The sequence below is a fragment of the Jaculus jaculus genome, chromosome 7 (genome assembly GCF_020740685.1).
Source record: "Jaculus jaculus isolate mJacJac1 chromosome 7, mJacJac1.mat.Y.cur, whole genome shotgun sequence".
Lineage (NCBI taxonomy): Eukaryota > Metazoa > Chordata > Mammalia > Rodentia > Dipodidae > Jaculus > Jaculus jaculus.
Window position 1 is genome coordinate 143,151,068 of NC_059108.1, and position 21,402 is coordinate 143,172,469.

Consider the following 21,402-nt stretch of genomic DNA (forward strand, 5'->3'; position numbering starts at 1 on the left):
TGGGCCATCTCTGAATATTTTCTTAACTTCTGTAGTTATTGCAATCACTTCTGCACCTTCAGTTGTGAAAGAGGCTCTTTCTTGGTTGGGTGAGAGCCTATAACTGATACAATCCTGCTCTTCCTCGTCCTTCATTTAAAACCTACGTTTCTCTTCTTTTCTTTTTTTCTGAGGTAGGGTCTCACTGTAGCCCAGACTGACCTGGAATTCACTATGTAGCCTCAGGTTGGCCTTGAACTCACAGGGATTCTCCTGCCTCTGCCTCCTTAGTGTGCACCACCACACCCAGCCTAAAAGCCACGTTTGAGATTACTTTTCCATAATATTAGTTTACTTTAAAAATTATTTATTTGAGAGAGAGAATGGGCATGCCAGGGCTTCTTGCCACTGCAAATGAACTCCAGACACATGCACTACTTGGCGCATCTGGCTTTACGTGGGGATTGCGGAACTGAACCCAGGCCATCAGGCTTTGCAAACAAACATGTTTATTAATGGCTGACCCATCTCCCCATCCCTAGTTTACTTAAAAAAAAAAGTATTTATGAGAATGAGAGAATGAATGAAAGAATGAATATGCATGCATCAGGGTCTGTTGCCACTGCAAGGTAACTCCAGATGCATGTACCACTTTGTGCATCTGGCCCTACCTGAGTACAGGGAAATCAAAGCAAGATCATCAGGTTTTGCAAGTAAGCCTTTAGCCCTGAGCCATCTCTCCAGCCCCTTGGTTTACTTTGTAATTAAAAATAACCCAGATTCCTTTCTGGTTCACTTAATATTGGTTTTAGTCTCTGCTTGCCTATCATGAGTGATTGCCTTTTCCAGAAGATTTAAAATTCAGTATTCTAGAACTATTCTGCTTCTAGACTTCAAATCAAGCTTGATGTGAAAAGGGATTATCAATGTGATCTTCTCTGGATTCTCACTATATTAAATTTACTAACAAAACTTCACACTGGCTGAGGGTGGCACACACAGCTGTAATCCCAACACTCAGGAAGCTAGGACAAGTGGGGCACGACAGTGCCCACCTTTAATCCCAGCACTAGGGAGGCAGAGGTAGAAGGATCACCAAGAGTTGAGGCCCAGGGCGACATAGTGAATTACAGGTCAGCCTGTAATATAGTGAGACCCTACCTCAAAAAACCTCCATACTTGCATCTGACAAAATGAATTCTCTACAAATACCCTGAATGTTCTTTTGCTTATGATATGGCCCATTTCATTAGAGCTAAATGACTGACTGAGCCAATCCAAACTCCAGAAACTCTTCTGTGATACTTGTCAAAAAATAGTTTCAAAACAAGTTTCTAAGGAAGATAGTAGAGTGCAGTATCAAAACAGAATGCAGTGCTGGAGAGATAGCTTAGTTGTGTGAAACTAAAGGACCCAGGTTTGATTCCCCAGGACCCAAGTAAGCCAGCTGCATAAGGTGGTGCATGTGCTTGGAGTTTGTTTACAGTGGCTGAAGGCCCTAGCATGCCCATTCTATCTGCCTCTTTCTCTCAGATAAATAAATTTAATTAAAAAAAAAAAAAAAACAGGCATAGTGGTACACGCTTTTAATCCTTGGAGTTGGGAAGCAGAGGTAGGATTGCCATGAGTTTGAGGAGGCCAAACGGAGCAACCTGAGAATACCTAGTGAATTCCAGGTCAGCCTGGGCTAGAGTGAAACGCTACCTTGAAAAACCAACCAATCACATGGATATCAATGACCTCACAGCACCTGACACTACCTACACAAGACTATCATAATAGGAGGAAAAGATCATGACATCAAAATAAGAGAGACTGATTGAGAGGGGGAGGGGATATGATGGAGTGGAGTTTCAAAGGGGAAATTGGGTGAGGGAGGGCATTACCATGGGATATTGTTTACAATAATGGAAGTTGTTAATAAATAATAATAATAATAATAATAAATAAAAAAGAAAAACCAACCAAATAAACAACAACAACAAAAAAACCCAAACCAAAAAACAAAACAAAACAAAAGTGTAAATAGAAACCATTTTTCTAGGCTAAAGCTATAGATTTATTAATAAATCCTGGAAATAAAAAGCTTAACACTGGGGCGTAATGATATAGCTCAATGGCAGAGTGTTTACCTAGTATGTACAAAGCTGTAAGTTTACTCCCTAGTTCTGTCTCCTTATCCCCACAAAGATTTTATTTAGCACTGGGGATGTAGCTCTCAGTATGTGGGAGGGAGAGGCAGAAGAATCAGAAGTTCAAAGTCATTTTGAACTACAGACCAAGGTTCTAGGCCAGCTCAGAGTATAATGAGATGGTCTCAAAAAAAAAAAAAAAAAAAAAAAAAGGTTGGGTTGGAGAGATGGCTTAGTGGTTAAGGCATTTGCCTGCAAAGCCAAAGGACCCAGGTTCAATTCCCCAGAACCGATGTAAGCCAGATACACAAGGGGCGCATGCATCTGGAGTTCGTTTGCAGTGGCTGGAGGCCCTGACATGTCCGTTTTCTCTTTCTCTCTCTCTCAAATAAATAAATAAATATACATTTTTTAAAAGTATGGGCTAGGGAGATGACTTAGTAGACAAAGTGCTCAGAGTACAAATATGAGCTCCCGAGCTCGGATCCTGTGTGGAAAGCAAGATGCTGTAGCAGACGTCTGGAATCCCGGCATGAAAGGTGGTACATGCCTTTAATCCCAGCATTCAGGAGGCAAAGGCAAGAGGATTGCTATGAGTTCAAGGCCAGCCTGGGACTACAGAGCAAGTGCCAGGTCAGGCTGGGCTAAAGTGAGACACTACCTCAGCATTTTAATGCTGAGGTACATATTTCACTTGTACACAAAACATGTTTCTGTTTCAAGAAGGTAACTTGCTATCATGAAACTATTGGTGCTTTCCTCATTTGTAAGTCTTCGTATCCTCTGCAAACATTTGAATTTGCAACACCTAGTTTATGTAATATGAATGAATTTACCAGCAGTGGCAATGCACATAGGCAGTGAAAAAGAAAACACAATACTGGGGCTGGAGAGATGGCTTAATGGTTAAAGTGTTTGCCTGTGAAGCCTAAGGACCCAAGTTCAATTCCCCAACACCTACATAAGACAGATGCATGAGGTGGTACATGCATTTGGAGTTTGTTTGCAGTGGCTGGGGCCCCTGGTGCACCCATTCTCTCTCAACTAAATAAAGAAAATTAAATTTTAGTTTTGTAAATCATACATATATTGATCTACATAAATTAATTTTATTATTTAAAATTCACCAGAAACCAATTTTAAAAATGCTTGTTGAACATCAACTATAAATATAGGTACTGGATATTGGGGTATTACAAGGAAGAAGAGGAGTAAAATAGGTCTTACCTCCCAGGAGCTTGTACTTAGGACTTAGAACTCCAAAGAAGACACACAGAGGTACTCAAATTATTCTACCAGAAAGACAACTTAAGGAAGATGCTAGGCCAAGTACAGGCATTGCCCCACGAGAGCTGGGAGGCAGGAGCACGATGAGGATCAGCTTCAGGGAGGACGTAACAAGTGAAATGGGCTTTCAGATAATTATACTTGATAAAGGATGAGGCGGCAAAAATACTGGAAACAGTAGGGAGTATTCAGAGGGTAAGTCCCAGAGTGCCTGCAGGTAGAGCGCACAGAGGAGGCTGGAGAAGTGCTTGGTATCAAGTTGCTAACAGACTTCTATGCCAAGCAGATGAGCTTGTCCTTAGTAAATGATCATTACTCAAGCTAAAGAAAATAAATAGGTCACATATGAAATTACCAAGGAAATAAGCCTATAAGCTACTTACACAACAATAAAAACTCCACTGTTGCTGGGCGTGGTGGTGCACGCTTTTTTGGAAGAAAGAGATAGGAGGATCACCATGAGTTTGAGACCACCCTGAGACCACAGAGTGAACTCCAGGTCAGCCTGGGCTAGAGTGAGACCCTACGTCGAAAAACAAAAACAAAAAACAAGACAACAACAATAAAACTCCACTGTTACTGTATTGCAATTGTTGAATTCAAAATCGCTGATTAAAAGATAGATTTTTAAGTTCCTGTGATTAGAAAGAAATATCAAGCCTTTGAGTTAGATGTGGTAGGCAGGTTATGTGGGCTCAAAGCACTTACAAGCTCACCATCCCCAACCAAAAAGTTCCTGGTGCTGAAATGTGGGAAATTCTCCCCCACGACCCCGCACCAGGTTGGATTTCATTCAAGCTCAGGCTGACCTGGAATTCACTATGGAGTCTCAGGGTGGCCTCGAACTCGTGGCGATCCTCCTACCTCTGCCTCCTGAGTGCTGGGATTAAAGGCGTGCGCCACCACACCTGGCTTCTGAAATGTTGGAAGTTCACTTACAAAAGCAAATACCCCTCCCCCCATCAAAATTCTTCAATTATCTTTGTGCTTTTTTTTTTTTTTTTTTTTGGTGATTTGAGACAGGGACTCTATGTAACCAAGGCTGGGCTGGCCTTGAGTTCCTAATCTTCCTACCTCCACCTCTGAGCTGAGATTACAGGCATGTATCAACATGTTTGGTTAGTTTTCTTGGGGAAAAAAAAAATCTAGAAAATCTGGCAAACCAGACTCCCATCCCTCCATGGCCACAATCAGCACTGGCTGAACCAGTGCTGCTCTCTAACTAGATACCTTGATAACCAGTGCGCCCTATTCACCACCTGTTCAATGATAAATGAGGCTGTGACTCCTGCCAGAATACGTGAGAAACATCTATGTTTACCCTACAGATATCTAAGGCAGGCATTGAGCTAGATGTTGTAAAGAAATAAGCATGAGAAACACTTTTTTTTTTTAATGAAGTGAGATATTGCCCAATTCCAGAGTTGCAAATGACGATCTTTATATTTAGAAGGGCAAAGTGGCGCACACCTTTAATCCCAGCACTTGGGAGGCAGAGGTAGGAGGGTCTCTGTGAGTTCAAGGGCAGCCTGGGAGTATATACTGAATTCCAGGTCAGCCTAGCCTAGAGTGAGACCTTACCTCGGAAACAATAAATAAAAAGATCTTTAAGGGCTGCAGAGATGGTTTAGTAGTTAAGGCACTTGTCTGCAAAGCCAAAGGACCCAGGTTCAATTCCCCAGGAATCACTTAAATTGGATGCACAAGGTGGTACATGCATCTGGAGTTCATCTGCAGTGGTTGGGAGGCCCTGGCACACCCATCCTCTCTCTCTAATAAATAAATAAAGAATAAAAAATTAATTTGTACAATCTTTTAACAGTTCTGTGACCACATAAAGGAACCCAAAGTACTCTGCCAATTCTCTCAAACACTTGAGGGAGGCAGAAGAGGCAATGTCAATCTTTTTGAGGTCCCTTGTCTTCCTCATAGAGCTATGAGGATTCTAAGACGAAAAGACAAAGAGGAAAAGGGGAAGGAGAAAACATATCTAAGTCAAAAAATAGAATCTCAGGACTGGGGAGAGGGCTTAGCAGTTGAGGTGCTTGCCTGCAAAGCCAAAGGACTCAGGTTCAATTCCCCAAGAAGCATGTAAGTCAGATGCACAAGGAGGCACATGCATCTGAAGTTCGTTTGCAGTGGCTGGAGGTACTGGCACACCCATATTCTCTGTCTATTTCTTTCAAATAAATAAATAAATATCCAGGTCAGCCTGAGCTACCGCAAGATCCTATCTTGATAAACCAAAACAACAACAACAAAAAAAGAGAAAGTAAACTGTCAGAAATAATACATAAGTGGCATATTAAATTACAATGGAAGAAATCACTTCTATTCTTCAGATATGGTAAGATTTTTTGATTACTGATCTATGACTTACTGTTAAAAACAAGAGTGTAGATATTTGGCAGGAAGTTCAAGCTTCGTAGGTGTAGGACTCAAAGTTAAACTTTACCTACATTGTAAATCACTAAGTCCCCAGGTTCCAGGTGGGATCCCAAATGCAAAGTCCTGCTGGCAGGCAGAGGAGGTCTATCACTGCGGCCACTCAGCCCATCACGAGGGTGTTCTTTACTGCTGACTGGATGTGAGAACAACGGACCAGAGAACTGAGATCCATCAGTCCTTGAGGTTCGGGTGCACATATACATGTCTATATCCAGGTCCCAAGGAAAGTGGCTTAAACTCTTAACTCAGTCATGTATGCCTCAGGAAGCCATCAGTCTCTGGCCATTCTGATCTTCTAAGGTATATTACGGTTCATTACTTGTCACAATCCGATCACCACAGATTTTCTAGGAAACAAGGTCTGCCTTTGTTAATTTCATTAAGGTCATGCTCTTTTGATGACAGTAGTTCAACGCTGTGCTGTGCTGTGCCGGCTTGAGAGCTCTGTCACGCTTTGAGGATGTCTATGTAAAGGACACCATCAGTACTGTTCCTTCATTGCTAGAGATCAGGCTGGTGTAGGAAGGCAGGGTGATTGAGCATACAGGAAATTCACAATGTATAATAGCAAAATATAGCATGGGTACCCAGTAATAGTAACCTGGTATCTTAAATTTTGGTAAAGACAGAAAATACCATACAGCTACAAGATAATGGGATCCAATGTTAGCAATAAACACACACACACACATACCACTGATATACATAATAACTTGAATGAATTTCAAAGGAATCAGGTCAAGTGAGAAAAACTAAAACAACCCCCCAAAATTATAATGCATTTAATATGTATAATATTCTTAAAATGGCAAGATTATTTAAGTGAAGAACAATAGTGGCTGCCACTCTAGAATTAGAAATGTGGGAAAGGGAGCAGGAACACAAAATTGTGATTTTTATGAATACGCATTACACTTATATGATATAAAGTTGACAAGGTTCAAGAGTATGTATGTTAAATTCAGTCCTATTTCTCCCACTTCAGGCTCCCACTACCCAACCTAGCACTTAAAGTTTCTTTTGTGCTCTTTGAGAAAAATTCTCTGGTTAGCATTTAGTATTAACATTTGTATCCATTTTTGTATATTCACTACCATGTATTTCTTTAGCAGTATGTCTTAGTGATCATTCAGATCATATATAAAATACATCTAGTGCTCCAAAGCAACCATCCTATTATATGGTTTACCAAAAGCTTTTAGAAGTGGTTTAAGCTTGATTCCTATTCTTTTCATGGCAAGAACATAAGGTATGACACAATTTTATTATGTATAAGTTTGTAAGTTTCGCAGGCCTTAACCGCTAAGCCATCTCTCCAGCCTTCATAATCAAAATTTTAAATTCTGAAATAGCCAGGTGTGGTACACACCCTTTAATCCCAGCACTTGGGAGGCAGAGGTAGGAGGATCACTCTGAGGTTGAGGCCACCCTGAGAGTACATAGTAAATTCCAGGTCAGTCTATGCTAGAGAGCCTGCCTTGAGCCCCCCCCCCCCAAAATATGTCTGAAACAGCTGTGCAATCTCTTCGTAGCTGAGAACTTGTTAACCTGACACAATTAGTTCAGGTTCTAGATAACAAAATATCTTCAACTTACCAGGATAAAACAACACAAACGTTGAGGGCCTCCAAAGCTAGACACCTAACCTGAAATTGCTAGCCCATCCAATTTGAAATTTACTTACTGTTCTCCAGAACAGATGGTATCTACTTTGGCTTACCCAACCATTTATCAAAATTCTTCCAAGAGAGAAATAAATCTAGCTAGAAAATGTAAGAACTTACTGATATATGAAACCAAACTCAAACTTCTAGAATTATGAGAGTAATTATCGGGGTCCAAAGTAATCATCAAGAGCTGCGAATATAGTTCAGTTGGTTGAGTGTTTGCCTATCTACTTCATGCTCTGGGTTGATCCTTAGCATTGAAGGAGGAAAGGAGAAAAGCAAAATCAACTGTCAATAAACAGGTTACTTAGAGGCGAGAGTTTCAAGGTTAGGCATCATGCCCTCTCTCCAGAGCATCTTCAATGACTGACTGTTGCTCTCACAATGCATAACCCACAACCCCATGGGGAATTCCAGCAATCCCACTGAGGTGGGCTTTCAGTGTTAAGGTGGCAGGGAAGAAGGAAATGATGGTACCAACACATGATGTGTCCATACAAAGTATATTCTTTTATGTGAAATTTTAAAAAAGTTTTATTTTATTCATTTGACAGAAAGAAGGAGAGAGAGAAAAGAGAGAATGGGCATGCCAGGGCCTCTAGCCATTGCAACTGAACTCCAGACACATGGGTCACCTTGTGCATATGGCTTACGTGGGTCCTAGAGAATTGAACCTGGGTCCTTTGGCTTTGCAGGCAAGTGCCTTAACTGCTAAGCCATCTCTAGCCTCAAAGTGTGTGTGTGTGTGTGTGTGTGTGTGTGTGTATTTGGTTTTTTGTTTGTTTGTTTTTTTTGAGGTAGGGTCTCACTCTAGTCCAGGCTGACCTAGAATTCACTATGGAGTCTCAGGGTGGCCTCGAACTCATGACAATCCTCCTACCTCTGCCTCCCAAGTGCTGGGATTAAAGGCGTACGCCACCACGCCCAGCTCTCAAAGTACATTCTTAACAAACAATCAAAACAGGTTACTTTGTACTATTGGTGCCTTCTAATTTCTGCCAGTCATTGCTAAAATACTCAAATATGCTAATTAATCCTTAAAAACAAAAAGATTCTCAAATAGAAAACTTCTGCGGTTCACTCAGGTTCCTTGCCTAGGAAATTTATAAGTACAGCTCAATCACTGAAGCAAAAAATTACACATTTTGGGGAGATGGATCAGTGGTTAAACACACTTGCAAAACCTGCCAGTCCCGGTCCAATTCCCCTGCACTCACATAAAGCCAGACTCAAAAAGTGACGCGTGTATCTTAATATACATTTGCAAGGACAGCAAACCCTGCTGCGCCCACACATCCCCTCCACACATGTGCAATCAAAATACTTTTTTTTTTAATTAGTCTGACAGTATGGTAGGTTTTCCTGTCACTGCTGCTTGATTAATAAAGAGATTCTGAGCCAGGCATGGTGGCGCATGCCTTTAATCCCAGCACTTGGGAGGCAGAGGTAGGAGGAGTGCCGAGAGTTCGAGGCCACCCTGAGACTACAGAGTGAATTCCAGGTCAGCCTGAGCTAGAGTGAGACCCTACCTCGAAAAACCAAAAAAAAAAAAAAAAAAAAAGAGAGAGATTCTGCTTTTGGCAGTCACAGTCACTTCTTTCCCTCCACAAAAATTAGAATAAGAAACTTCCTAAGAGTGGACAAGGATGTTTTCTGACCCCTGTAGTAACTGTACCTACTACTATATACAGAGAGAATATGTATTTATTGTATGTTTACTCTTATTTTCAAAAAGAGAATGTGAACAAAATGATGACATCCAAAAATCATACATATAGTTTAAAACACTTGAACATTCTACAACATCAGGCTAGTATGACTCAAATAAAAAAACAAGCTGGGCGTAGTGGCACACTCCTTTAATCCCAGCAAACGGCAAGCAGAAGTAGGATCATCGTGAATTCAAGGCCACCCTGAGACTACACTGTGAATTCCCGGTCAGTTGGAGCTAGAGCAAGACCCTACCTTGAACCCCCCCCCCAAAAAAAAAGAATTATATATACATAGCTTTCTGAAAAAGAAAACAATGTTAATAAAATTGAAATTAAAAGCTAGCAAATAAACGGAATCCAGGTTTAGTCCTCTGTATGGCTATGTCATCTCTTAACTAACTTAACGTAAGATTTAACTTATGAAAGCATTTTTCTACTCATACCAAATTTCCCCACGATATCCTTGGACTTCCCATTCGGTTGTGTTTCTGGTGATAACTTTCAATTTCATTTATTTTTTGTTTTTTGGTGTAGGGTTTCACTCTAGCTCAGGCTGACCTGGAACTCACTATGTAGTCTCAGGCTGGCCTCAAACTCCCGGCAATCCTCCTACTTCTTCCCGAGTGCTGCAATTAAAGGCGTGCACCACCATGCCCGGCTAGGTTTCGAAAAATTTTTAACAGCTTCATATTACCTAGCAAAACCAAATATCAATGGACTGTTACTTCTTTTTGGTACCTAATTTTTTCCATTCATCTGTTTGTGTTCAAGTTACTTGTTATATCAATATCCTACAGTCATGTTAACCTGTACCTTCTGAAAGGTACTGGTAAAATGTGCTATGAGTAGAAAAATGGCAGAGGCCACTTCTGACTGTCGATTATTTCTCTCCTCTCCCGGCCTGACAGCACAGACATGAAGCCTTGGCTGCATGTTCATGGGTGACCATCACCCCACTGACACTCTGAATGCTATAAAAAGGTTAAAAACTTAATTGAAGCATCATCTGCTGGAAGAACAGAGGCATCCACTTCTGAACTAAAAAAAACAAAAAACATTCTGCAAGTTTTGTTTTTAGTGAGAAAAGACACTGAGTAGCTTTAATTAATAAGTCTCTATACTAATAATAATTCTACTTGATTATCTTGCAATGTATATTCATTCAACATAATAAAAGTAGCTGAGAAAGATCAGTATAGTGAAATGTACTAGAGGCCTTAATAAGCAATCAGAATAGCTTAGTAAAATAGCTTATTAATAGTTTTAAAGCAAAATTATACATTCAACATTGACTTGTTAGTGAACTTAAGTCTCTTAGGCTTAAACATTCAGAATCTCAGGGAAGATAAAAGTGCAGAAAGTTGTAATTTCTAGTAGTCTTCAGTATGTTATATCAAGTTGTTGAACCCAAAGTGATACTGTTGAATTGTTAGTAAATAGTAAATATCAGCTCTACTGATAGTATTTAATGTAGGTCAAAAACTTTTCATCCATGGCCCGAAAGAAAACACTTCAAAATGTTGAGATCCTTGGTGAACACTTTTACAAACTGCTGAGCTGGCTTACCAAGTGGAAATGGTTTTGAGGAAGGTTCTTATCTTCTTTCATGCTAGACGATGACTTTTTTCTTTGAAGAATGAAAAAGGGCAAAGCGCTCTCTCTGTGTTTAAAGAAGAATGATATTTGGGCTTCAGCTCTGTATGTTTCTGGGCTCCACCTGGGATTATCCACAAGAGAGGAAATTCTATGCCGAAGACCATGCTTTCTAATACTGAGCCATCTGGCAAGAACCTGGAAACCTGGCAGGCTTAAAGGCTGCATGCCAGAGGGCTCTCTGTCTCCATATCCTTCCCTGTGTTCCCGATTAAAAGCCAACAACTTAAGTTCAAAGTAAGGCAACAGCTTGAGATCCATGGAGAGCACATCTACTCTGTTTATCAAGATTCAAAGCCAGGTAAGGGGGGGGAAAAACAATCAAAAGATAATATAGCATAGAGATGAAGAGGGAAGAACAGAGAGAGAACCCTTCCATCCAACCAAAAGAAAATGTTATAGAAGAGACATATTCCAGGGAACTGATGAATATTTCAACTTGGTCTCTATTTTAGTCTGTAAGACACAAAGATAGAAAAAGAAATCAACTATAAAACAAAGACGAGGATATTAAACATCACTGAACCTTGTGTTTTACAATGTGCTATCAAACTATTGAGCTAATATTCAATGAGAAAGAGGTTTGAGGTTGTTCAGCTATCATGTTAGGACACACTGTATTTAAAAAGCAATAAAATTGAACTAAGAAAGTAAGAGAAAAGGGCCCATGCTGAACAGCCCATGAATTTCATTGGCTTTATCGTGAAAGTTTATTGTTTTTAATCCTAATACAATCAGCTACCAGTTACATACAGTAAAAAACAAAACAGCCACAAAGCAATGAGGATAGAGAAAGTCTATGATATTGTACAGTGGAGGGAAAATTCTCTGTTGGAACCCTCCAGTGGACCCCACCTGGCTTCAGCAGTTTAAGCTAACCCTCCCTCCCCAAAACAGTTATAAGAAAAATTAATGTCTTGCTTGGGTACAGCAAGATTCTAAAAACCTCTTGGGGACACTGGAGAACTTTAAAAACTGAAGCAGTAGAAACAAAACAAAATCTAAAATGTAGAAGCAAGGTGACACAAAGATGCTCCATGAGGCCTTGGCTTCTGATCACCTCAAAGCGAACCACCTGCAAAGAAAAGAAAACATGGTCACTCCAGGAAAGAATAGGCAGAAGGCTCAGCAGACCTCAGTATCCTAACATCACCCCACCCTGCCCAAGACCACAGACCCCAAGCTTTTCTCAAGTCAGTTATTTTTGTAAGTGGGCTGGGTAATAAAAGAATTGTTTTCTGTTTTTATAGTCTATGTTAGCAACTAGTACATACTTACTTGTTCAGAACTAGAAAAAGAGCATTTTAGCAAAGCATGCTGTCTTCTTAAACCCTTTGAAGCAACCACACAGTAGGCTATTTATATGGCTGGGTACCCTTACCTTAGAGGAATAATGATTCCATTCAAAAACTAAGGCTCATATATATTTGGTTCGATTGAGGGCTTTTTCAGCCAGGTGACCACTTTCATCTGTGATCTTCTCCCAATCAGTCTGTCCGACCACAAAACCTATGGCCCTTTTCCTATCTGCGTCCTTCTTTTCTTCCAGGTCTGCCCATCTCACCTAAAGAGAACAAAGCATTAGACTGGGCTCTTTGAGGGGTGAGAAACACAAAAGTCCCCTTCTTTCTGGATAATTTAGTGATTTGGCAGCTAAAGGTGCTTGCTTGCAATGCCTGCCAGCCCAGGGTTCAACTTCCCAGTACCCAGCAAAAGGCCAGATGCACAAAGTGGGACATGCATCTGGAGTTTATTTTCAGTGGCAAGAGGCCCTGGTGCACCAATATTCTCTCCTATTTAAACAGTTTAAAAAAGAAAAACCTAAAATTTAACCCAAGTAAACTGGAAAAAGCCATATATCTTAAGTCTTTTCCTGTCTTCCTGAGTCTGTTCACTGCCTCCAATTATTTCTGCCCTACTGATCTTCCTAAAATACAGGTGTGACTCTTACCTGCTTCAGACTCCCCCCTACCTAGGCCCCACCTGATGCAGCTTGTTTATTCTGTGGCATCTTTGGCAAGTAGGTGCCTGCGGCATTTACCTAAAGCAGCACATATATTCTTCTAGCACTCAGAGAATATGTCTGTAACTTTGCAGATACTAACTTTTCTTCTGGAAACATCTTTGCCTTGGCCTTGTCCACCTGGCATGAATCTAGTCATCTTTCTCTGGTTTATCCCATTTTTCCTTTTCCAAATGTCTTGATATTGACATGTTTAAATTTGAATTTCCACATTATATTGTAATTACCTATTTATACATACACATATTATATGTATGGAATATAAACATCTTAGATCAAGGAGTAGGTTTTATTTATCTTGACATAGTAAGTATTCTTAAAATTTCATCAGAGAAAAAACAAGGAGCTAGTATTATTATTTTCATTCATGAACTAGAGAGATTCACTAACTCAACTGATATCATTATTCATGGCAAGATTACAATGGCAGATATACGGTCTGGAAATATTTCCTATTGCTACTGATTTTTTTTTTTAAAGATGAACACACACACACACACATACACAAAATGTATTAGTAAGTTTAAAAAATATATGCAGATGGGAATGGGGAGATGGCTCAGCAGTTAACAACACTTGCTAGTCAAGCATGAAGGGCCTGAGTTCAATCCCCAGCACCAACGTAAAAAGCTAGGCATGGCCACACACTCCTGTGACTCTAGTCTTATGGGGAGTGGAGACAGAAGAATCTCTGGAGCTCACTGGTCAGCCAATCTGAATGGAAAAGAATAGTAACTCCTGGTTCGGCGAAACACTTCATCTCAAGGAAACAAAAAAGAAGAGCCGTAAAGGGAAGCCACCTGATGCTCTCCTCTGGCCTCTGCATGTGTGAGAACAAGGGTGTGTGCGTGTGCAAATTTGTGCATGCACAATACATATATATACTACACACATGTAAAATTGTATATGCAGATATATCATACTACATAAGTTTAATTACTATTATCTCCCCCACCAAGGTAGGGTCTCGCTCTAGTCCTGGCTGACCAAGAATTCACTCTCGGGCTGGAGAGATGGCTTAGTGGTTAAGCGCTTGCCTGTGAAGCCTAAGGACCCCGGTTCGAGGCTCGGTTCCCCAGGTCCCACGTTAGCCAGATGCACAAGGGGGCGCATGCATCTGGAGTTCGTTTGCAGTGGCTGGAAGCCCTGGCGTGCCCATTCTCCATCTCTCTCTCTCTCTCCTTCTCTCTCTCTCTGTCACTCTCAAATAAATAAATAAATAAATAAATAAAATTAAAAAAAAAAAAGAATTCACTCTCTAGTCTCAGGGTGGCCTTGAACTCTCAGTGATCCTCCTACCTTTGCCACCCAAGTGCTAGGATTAAGGGTGTGTTCCACCATGTCCGGCAGTTTTGTCTGTTTGTTTTTGGTTTTTTCTTATAAACTTCAGGAACATGCACAGCATTGTGTCTCTGGCTTATGTGGGTCCTGGGAACTTAAACTGGGGTCCTTTGGCTTTTTAGGCAAGAGCTAAGCCATCTCTTCAGGCCAGCCTAGGGCCCCCTTTTTATTTATTTATTTATTTTGTTTTTCAAGGTGGGGTCAGCACAGGCTGATCTGGAATTCATTATGTATTCCTAGGGGGAACCTTGAACACATGGCAATCCTCCTACCTCTGCTTCCTGAGTGCTGGGATTAAAGGCATGTGCCACCACGCCTGGCAAATATTTTATTTTACTTTATTTATTTATTCGCAAGCAGAGAGACAAAAAGAGAACGGGCATACCAGGGCATGCAAACAAACTCCAGATGCATGTGCTACTTTGTGCTTCTGGCTTTACATGGGCACTAGGGAACTGAATTCAGGTTGTTAGGTTTTGCAGGCAAGGGTCTTAACTGTTGTCCCCCTCCTCTTTAAAAAAAAGAGCACTTGTAGCTTGGAGACAGAAGTAGGAGGATTGCTGTGAGCTCAAGGCCAGCCTGAAACTACATAGTGAATTCCAAATCAGCCTGGGCTAGAGTGAGAGACTACCTGGAAAAAAAATAAACAAATGAACCAAGGGATACTTGTGACCTAAGTTTGTAACAAGCCTAGTAAATAACAAGGACATTGGTATACAAAGATATACCAATCTAGCCGGGTGTGGTGGCACACACCTTTAATTCCAGCACTCAGGAGGCAGAGGTAGGAGGATTGCTATGAGTTCAAGGCTACTCCGAGACTACACAGTGAATTCCGGGTCAGCCTGAGCTAGAGTGAGACCCTACCTTGAAAAACCGAAATATACCAATCTGTGGGGTATACCTCACCTCTAAGGAAATAAGTTTAATCATGAACTGAATAGTGAATGAGGGATATGGTTTGGGAACACAGATTCTGGTTGTTCTGAATCACATGTTCCAATGTGGCTGTGGTTTCATGAAGATTTTATAGTCACAGAACAAAACAAAGTCATAGGGTATTTTCTTTTTTCTTCAAATAAGGGTGTGTTGGGACATTAGGTAAGCAGGTTATAACAAAGCAAGGACATTTCTGTCATACATCACAGACGTTAGCTGATGACATTTTTAGCTTTTGGGTTAGAGAAAACCAGTGGTGTGCTATCTTAATACTTTCTGAAAGATTACTGCCACAGAAGTGGGCAATGAATGGTTAGTAAGGGGACTAAAGATAGCCTAAGACAATTCCGCATGAAACCGACAACTTCCCAAGCTTCCATAATCACAGAGTTCTAATTATCACTCAGCTTTACACAATCCTTAACATGGGTGTGTGATTTTTTTGGGGGAGGCAGGGTATTGAAGCCAGAGTCTCACTTTAGCCCAGGCTCACAGTAATTCTCCTACCTCAGCCTCCCGAGTACTGGGGTTAAAGGTACGAGCTAACATGCCCAGATGCTGTGGACCTTTTTTCCCCTGGGAACTCTTCTTCAAATACCCACCAAGAAGGCTTTTTTGTTGCTGTACTGGAGATTGTAAAAAGGGTCTTGTGCATGGCAGGCAAGTGTCTCCTACTGAGCTATCATCAAAAATTCACTTTTGGGCTGGAAAGATGGCTTAGTGGTTAAGGCATGTGACTGTAAAGCCAAAGGATCCTGGTTCGACTCTCCAGTAAGTCAGATGTGGTGGTGGTGGTGGGGTGGTGAAATGCATCTGGAGTTTTCAGTGGCCGGAGGACTTGGCACGCCCATTCTCTCTCTTTGCCTCTTTCTCTGTCTCAAATAAATGAATAAAACTACATTTAAAAAAATTATCCACTTTTGCCAGCACTCAGGAGGCAGAGGTAGGAGGAATGCTGTGAGTTCGAGACTACATAGTGAATTCCAGGTCAGCCTGGGCTAGTATGAGACCCTACCTAAAAAAAAAAAATTCGCCGGGCGTGGTGGCGCACGCCTTTAATCCCAGCACTTGGGAGGCAGAGGTAGGAGGATCGCTGTGAATTCAAGGCCACCCTGAGACTCCATAGTGAATTCCAGGTCAGCCTGGGCTAGAATGAGACCCTACCTTGAAAAACCAAAAAAATAAAATAAAATAAAATAAAATAAAATAAAATAAATAAAAATTCACTTTTGGTGAATTCATAAACTCTTTAAAACATATTTTTATTATTGACAACTTCCAGTAATTACAAACAATAACCATGATAATTCCTTCTCCCCCTCACTTTTCCCTTTACAGCTCCATTCTCCATCATACCCCCTCCCCTTCTCAGTCAGTCTCTCTTTTATTTTGATGTCATCTTTTCCTCCTGTTATGATGGTCTTGTGTAGGTAGTGTCAGGCACTGTGAGGTCATGGATATCCAGCCCACTTTGTGTCTGGAGGAGCACGTTGTAAGGAGTCCTACCCTTCCTTTGGCTCTTACATTCTTTCCACCACTTCTTTCATAAAGGACCCTGAGCCTTGGAAGGTGTGATAGAGATGTTTCGGTGCGGAGCGCTCCTCTCATATAAACTCTTAGGTCCACTTGGGATTAAGAATATACATTTTATTTAAAAAAATTATCATGTACAAAGAGTAGGACAGACACACAGAACCACATTGACCAACAAAGAAAAAGTAATCTGCTCACAGTAAATTTAAATCCATGCCCAAGGGCATCCTCAAACATTCAAGTACACCACATGCTGTTACTTTTGGCAAAATGTATTTACTTTTCGCCAGGCATGGTGGCGCACACCTTTAAGCCCAGCACTAGGGAGCAAAGGTAAGTGGATCACCGTGAGTTCAAGGCCACCCTGAGAGTACATCTAGGCCAACCTCAGCTAGAGTGAGACCCTACCTTGGAAAACAAAACAAAGCCGGGTGTGGTGGCGCACGCCTTTAATCCCAGCACTTGGGAGGCAGAGGTAGAATTGCCGTGAGTTCAAGGCCACCCTGAGACTCCATAGTGAATTCCAGGTCAGCCTGGGCTACAGTGAGACCCTACCTCGAAAAACCAAAAATAAATAAATAAAAATAAAAACAAAACAATAAAAAGTAAAAACAAATGTATTTACTTACAAGGACGGGAAAAGAGAGGGGGGGGAGGGGAGAGAGAGAGAGCATGCACGCGCACATGTGCAGGCAAGTGAGCCAGGGCCTCTTTCAACTGCTCATTCTCATTCTTTCTCTCAAATAGATATTTTAAAAATTTTAATTAGTTAATTCTGTTTGAGAGAATGAGAGAAAAGGGCAGAAAGAGAGAAAGAGAATGGATGTGCCAGGCCTCTAGCCACTACAAACGAACTCCAGACACATGTATCACGTGGTGTGTCTGGCTTACGTGCGTACTGGGGAATTAGATCTCAATCTTCAGGCTTCGCAGCCAAGCACCTTAACTGTTAAAACCATCTCTCCAGCTCTCAAATAGATATTTTTAAAAACTCAGAAGTATATGTTTAAAAGAAAATGTGTCTGGAGAGATGGCTCAGAGGTTAAGACACTTGCCAGCAAAGCCTAACCACCACAGTTCAATTCCCCAGTACCCACATAAAGTTAGATACATAGCAGTGCATGTGTCTGGAGGTCCTGGAATGCCCACTCTCTCTCTGCTTGCAAATAATTAAAAAATAAATTTGTTTTTTTTTTGGTTTTTCGAGGTAGGATCTTACTTTAGTAATTCTCTGTGTAGTCTCAGGGTAGCCTCAAACTCATGGTGGTCCTCTTACCTCTGCCTCCCGAGTGCTGGGATTAAAGGAGTGCACCACCACGCCCAGTTAAAAATATTTTTTTTAAAAGAAAACATTATTATGTGTATGTACATGTAGTGTGCATGCAGGTGCATATGTGTATGTATTGGGTATATGTGCATATGAAGACCAGAGGTCAACTTCAGGTGAATTTTCTCATTACTCTCCACCTTGTTTTAATTTTTTTTTTTTTTTTTTTTTGAGGTAAGGTCTCTCTCTAGCACAGACTGGTCTGGAATTCACTATGTAGTCTCACAGTGGTCTCAAACTCGTGGTAATCCTCCTACCTCTGCCTCCCAAGTGCTAGGATTAAAGGTGTGTACCACCACACCTGGCTTTATTTTTATTTATTTGTAACCACAGAGAGAAAGAAAATGGGACATGCCAGGTCCTCTAGCCAGTGCAAATGAACTCCAGATGCATGCGCCACCTTGTGCATCTGGCTTATGTGGGTACTAAGGAATCAAACCCGTGTCCACTGGCACTATAAGCGAGCACCTTAACTGCTAAGCCATCTCTCCACCTTGGTTTATTGTGTTGTTGTTTTTTGAGGTAGGGTCTTACTCTAGCCTAGGCTGACGTGAACTCACTCTGTAGACCCAGTACTGGGGAACTGAACCTAGGTCCCTTGGCTTTGCAGGCAAGCACCTTAACTACTAAGCCATCTCTCCAGCCGAGAACCCTCTTTTTGAAGACAGTGATAACTTAAGTACAAATACAGGAAAAGATTTCTTATTTCAAATTATTCATTGTCACCAGTACTATAATTCCCAAGCCATTTCCCAAGTAGAGTCACTTCTCTGACTTTTTTTAAATATTTTATTTATATTTATTTTAGAGAGAGATATAGAAATAGGTGTGGGGGGAGGGGAGAATGAGCATGCTAGGGCCTCCAGCCACTGAAAATGAACTCCATATGTGCCCCCTTGTGCATCTGGCTTATGTAGGTCCTGGGGAGTCGAAGCTGGGTCCTTAGGCTTTGTAGGCAAGCACCTTAACCACTAAGCCATCTCTCCAGCCCCTGACTTTTTTTTTTAATGTGTTTTATGTGTTTCAAATAGGATCTACTCTGTAGCCCAAGCTGGCCTTGAATCATAGATAATCCTCCTGTCTAGTTTCCAAATACGGGGTCTACAGGCATGAACCACCACCCAGGGTTCTTTTTGTTTTACTTTGATTCTGTTGTTTAGAGATAGTTTCTGACCCTCCAGCCACCACCTCTCAGGTGCTGGGAGAACAAGCATGCTCTACGACACTCAGCTTGAGCCGCTCCTACTTTTGTTGCCTGAACCTTGAATTCCTTGAGTGGGGTTGGGCACAGATGGCAGGCCATCTCTTCAAGCTACAGAGACAAGGGTGGCTGGCAATGAAGTGTGTCTGTAGTATTCGAAAGTTTTGAAACCTGGATTCTTTGAAATGGTATCTATTGTAATGGTATTTTATCGACATTTTTATTCTCTTACAGCAAAATTTAATAGTCAAGTACTGAGAAAATACATTAAAAAATATACAAAGATGGGACTGGATAGATGACTTAGTGGCTAAGGTGCTTGCCTGCAAAGGCTAAGGTTGCAAGTTCGATTCCCCAGTACCCATGTAAGCCAGATGCCCAAGGTGGCACATGCGTCTGGAGTTTATTTTCAGTGGCTGGAGGCCTTGGCACACCTGTGTTTTCTCTCTCTCCCTCTGCCTTTCTTGCTCTCGAATAAATAAATAAATAAAATAATTAAAAAAAAAAAACAAAAAAGATGTTATAAACCACTGCTCTTTGGCTGAGAAGAGTAGGCATACATCAATAAGTCTTTATAATAACTATGTTTATCCCCTTTAATCCAAGGTGCCCTCACTTCTGGTTGAAGGTTTTATCTTACAGATGGTGGAGAATACTGTGGAGATCCAGTATACATCAATGCATCCAAAATACATAGTTGACTGCCCACCCCAAGACAGGTCACCTCCACCACATCTGCCTGGGCCCAGGGCATTGCAGAGGAAGTGGTGACCGGAGTACTGCTCTCGCTGCTAACCTAAAACCAGTTCCAGAGAGATGGTGACAGACACAGTGGTCACTTAAACCTCACCAAAACAGACATCTAGAGTCTACAGAAAATTCAACACTAAATTAGATCTCTAACACACCTGCCAAGGCTCAGGGAACATTGAGAAAGAAGGAACAAAAAGATTGTAACCGCCCCAAGGTAGGTGGAGTTATGAGACACCACCCCACAACAGATAATGACTGGCCTATAGGACCCCACAATGAATATTAATACCTCCACTGAGGAGGACCCTCAGTAGACTAGGGGTGGGGAGAGAGGATGTAAGAGTACAATCTTCTTACTAAAAAAATCAAGAAGGGGGCTGGAGAGATGGCTTAGCGGTTAAGGTGCTTGCCTGCAAAGATAAAGAACCTCGGTTCGATTCCCCAGCACCCATGTAAGCCAGATGCACAAGGTGGCACATGCATCTGGAGTTCGTTTGCAGTGGCTGGAAGCCTTGGTGTGCCCATTCTCTCCCCCCCCCCGCCTCTTTCCCTCTCTCAAATAAGTAAATAAGAATTAAATATTTTTAAAAAATCAAGAAGGGGGTACTAGAGGGATGGCTTAGCAATTAAGGCGTTTGCCTGTAAAGCCAAAGGACCCAGGTTCGATTCCCCATGTGTCAGATGCACAAGGGGGTGCATGCACCTGGAGTTTGTTTGCAGTGGCTGGAGGCCCTGGCATGTTCATTCTCTTTCTCCCTCTTTCTCTGTCAAATAAATAAATAAATAAATAAATAAATAAAATATTTTTAAAAAGTCAGTCAGGCATGGTGGCTCATGCCTTTAAACCCAGCACTTGGGAGGTAAAGGCAGGAGGATTACCATGAATTTAAAGCCACCCTGAGACTACCGAGTGAATTCCAAGTCAGCCTGGACTAAAGCAAGACCCTATATTTAAAAAAAAATACATCTATCTATCTATCTATCTATCTATCTATCTATCTATCTATCTATCAATCAATCAATCAATCAATCAGTAAGGTGTCAGGCATGGTGGCGCATGTCTTTAATCCCAGCGCTTGAGCTCGAGGCCAGCCTGAGACTACATAGTGAATTCCAGGTCAGTCTGGGCTAGAGCGAGACCCTACCTTGAAAAACCAAAAATAACTAAATAAAATAAAAAGGAACATAAAACCATAAAACTTCAACCTTTTCTTTCTTTCTTTCTTTTTTTTTTTTTTTTTGGTTTTTCAAGGTAGGGCCTCACTCTGATCCAGACTGACCTGGAATTCACTATGGAGTCTCAGGGTGGCCTTGAACTCATGGCTATCCTCCTACCTCTGCCTCCCGAGTGCCGGGATTAAAGGAGTGCGCCAACACACCCAGCCCTTTTCTTCTTTTTTTAAAGAC

At 41.4% G+C, this 21,402-nt stretch overlaps 1 protein-coding gene across 5 annotated transcripts in view; it reads right to left on the minus strand.

The window, feature by feature from the left end:
* Window positions 1–11,569: 11,569 nt before the first annotated feature.
* The window catches only part of Ylpm1 (YLP motif containing 1), a 93,314-nt gene continuing 83,481 nt past the window's right edge, over window positions 11,570–21,402 (minus strand). For 4 of the 5 annotated variants that reach the window (XM_045153880.1, XM_045153881.1, XM_045153882.1 and 1 more), the window contains 2 exons: window positions 12,260–12,442; window positions 11,570–11,953 (listed from right to left, as the gene is read on the minus strand). In XM_045153880.1, coding sequence (XP_045009815.1) covers window positions 12,296–12,442 — 147 coding nt within the window. In that variant the 3' untranslated portion in view covers window positions 11,570–11,953; window positions 12,260–12,295. Of the gene's footprint in view, window positions 11,954–12,259; window positions 12,443–21,402 lie in introns of those variants that run through there. The other variant, XR_006638071.1, reaches the window with a different exon arrangement.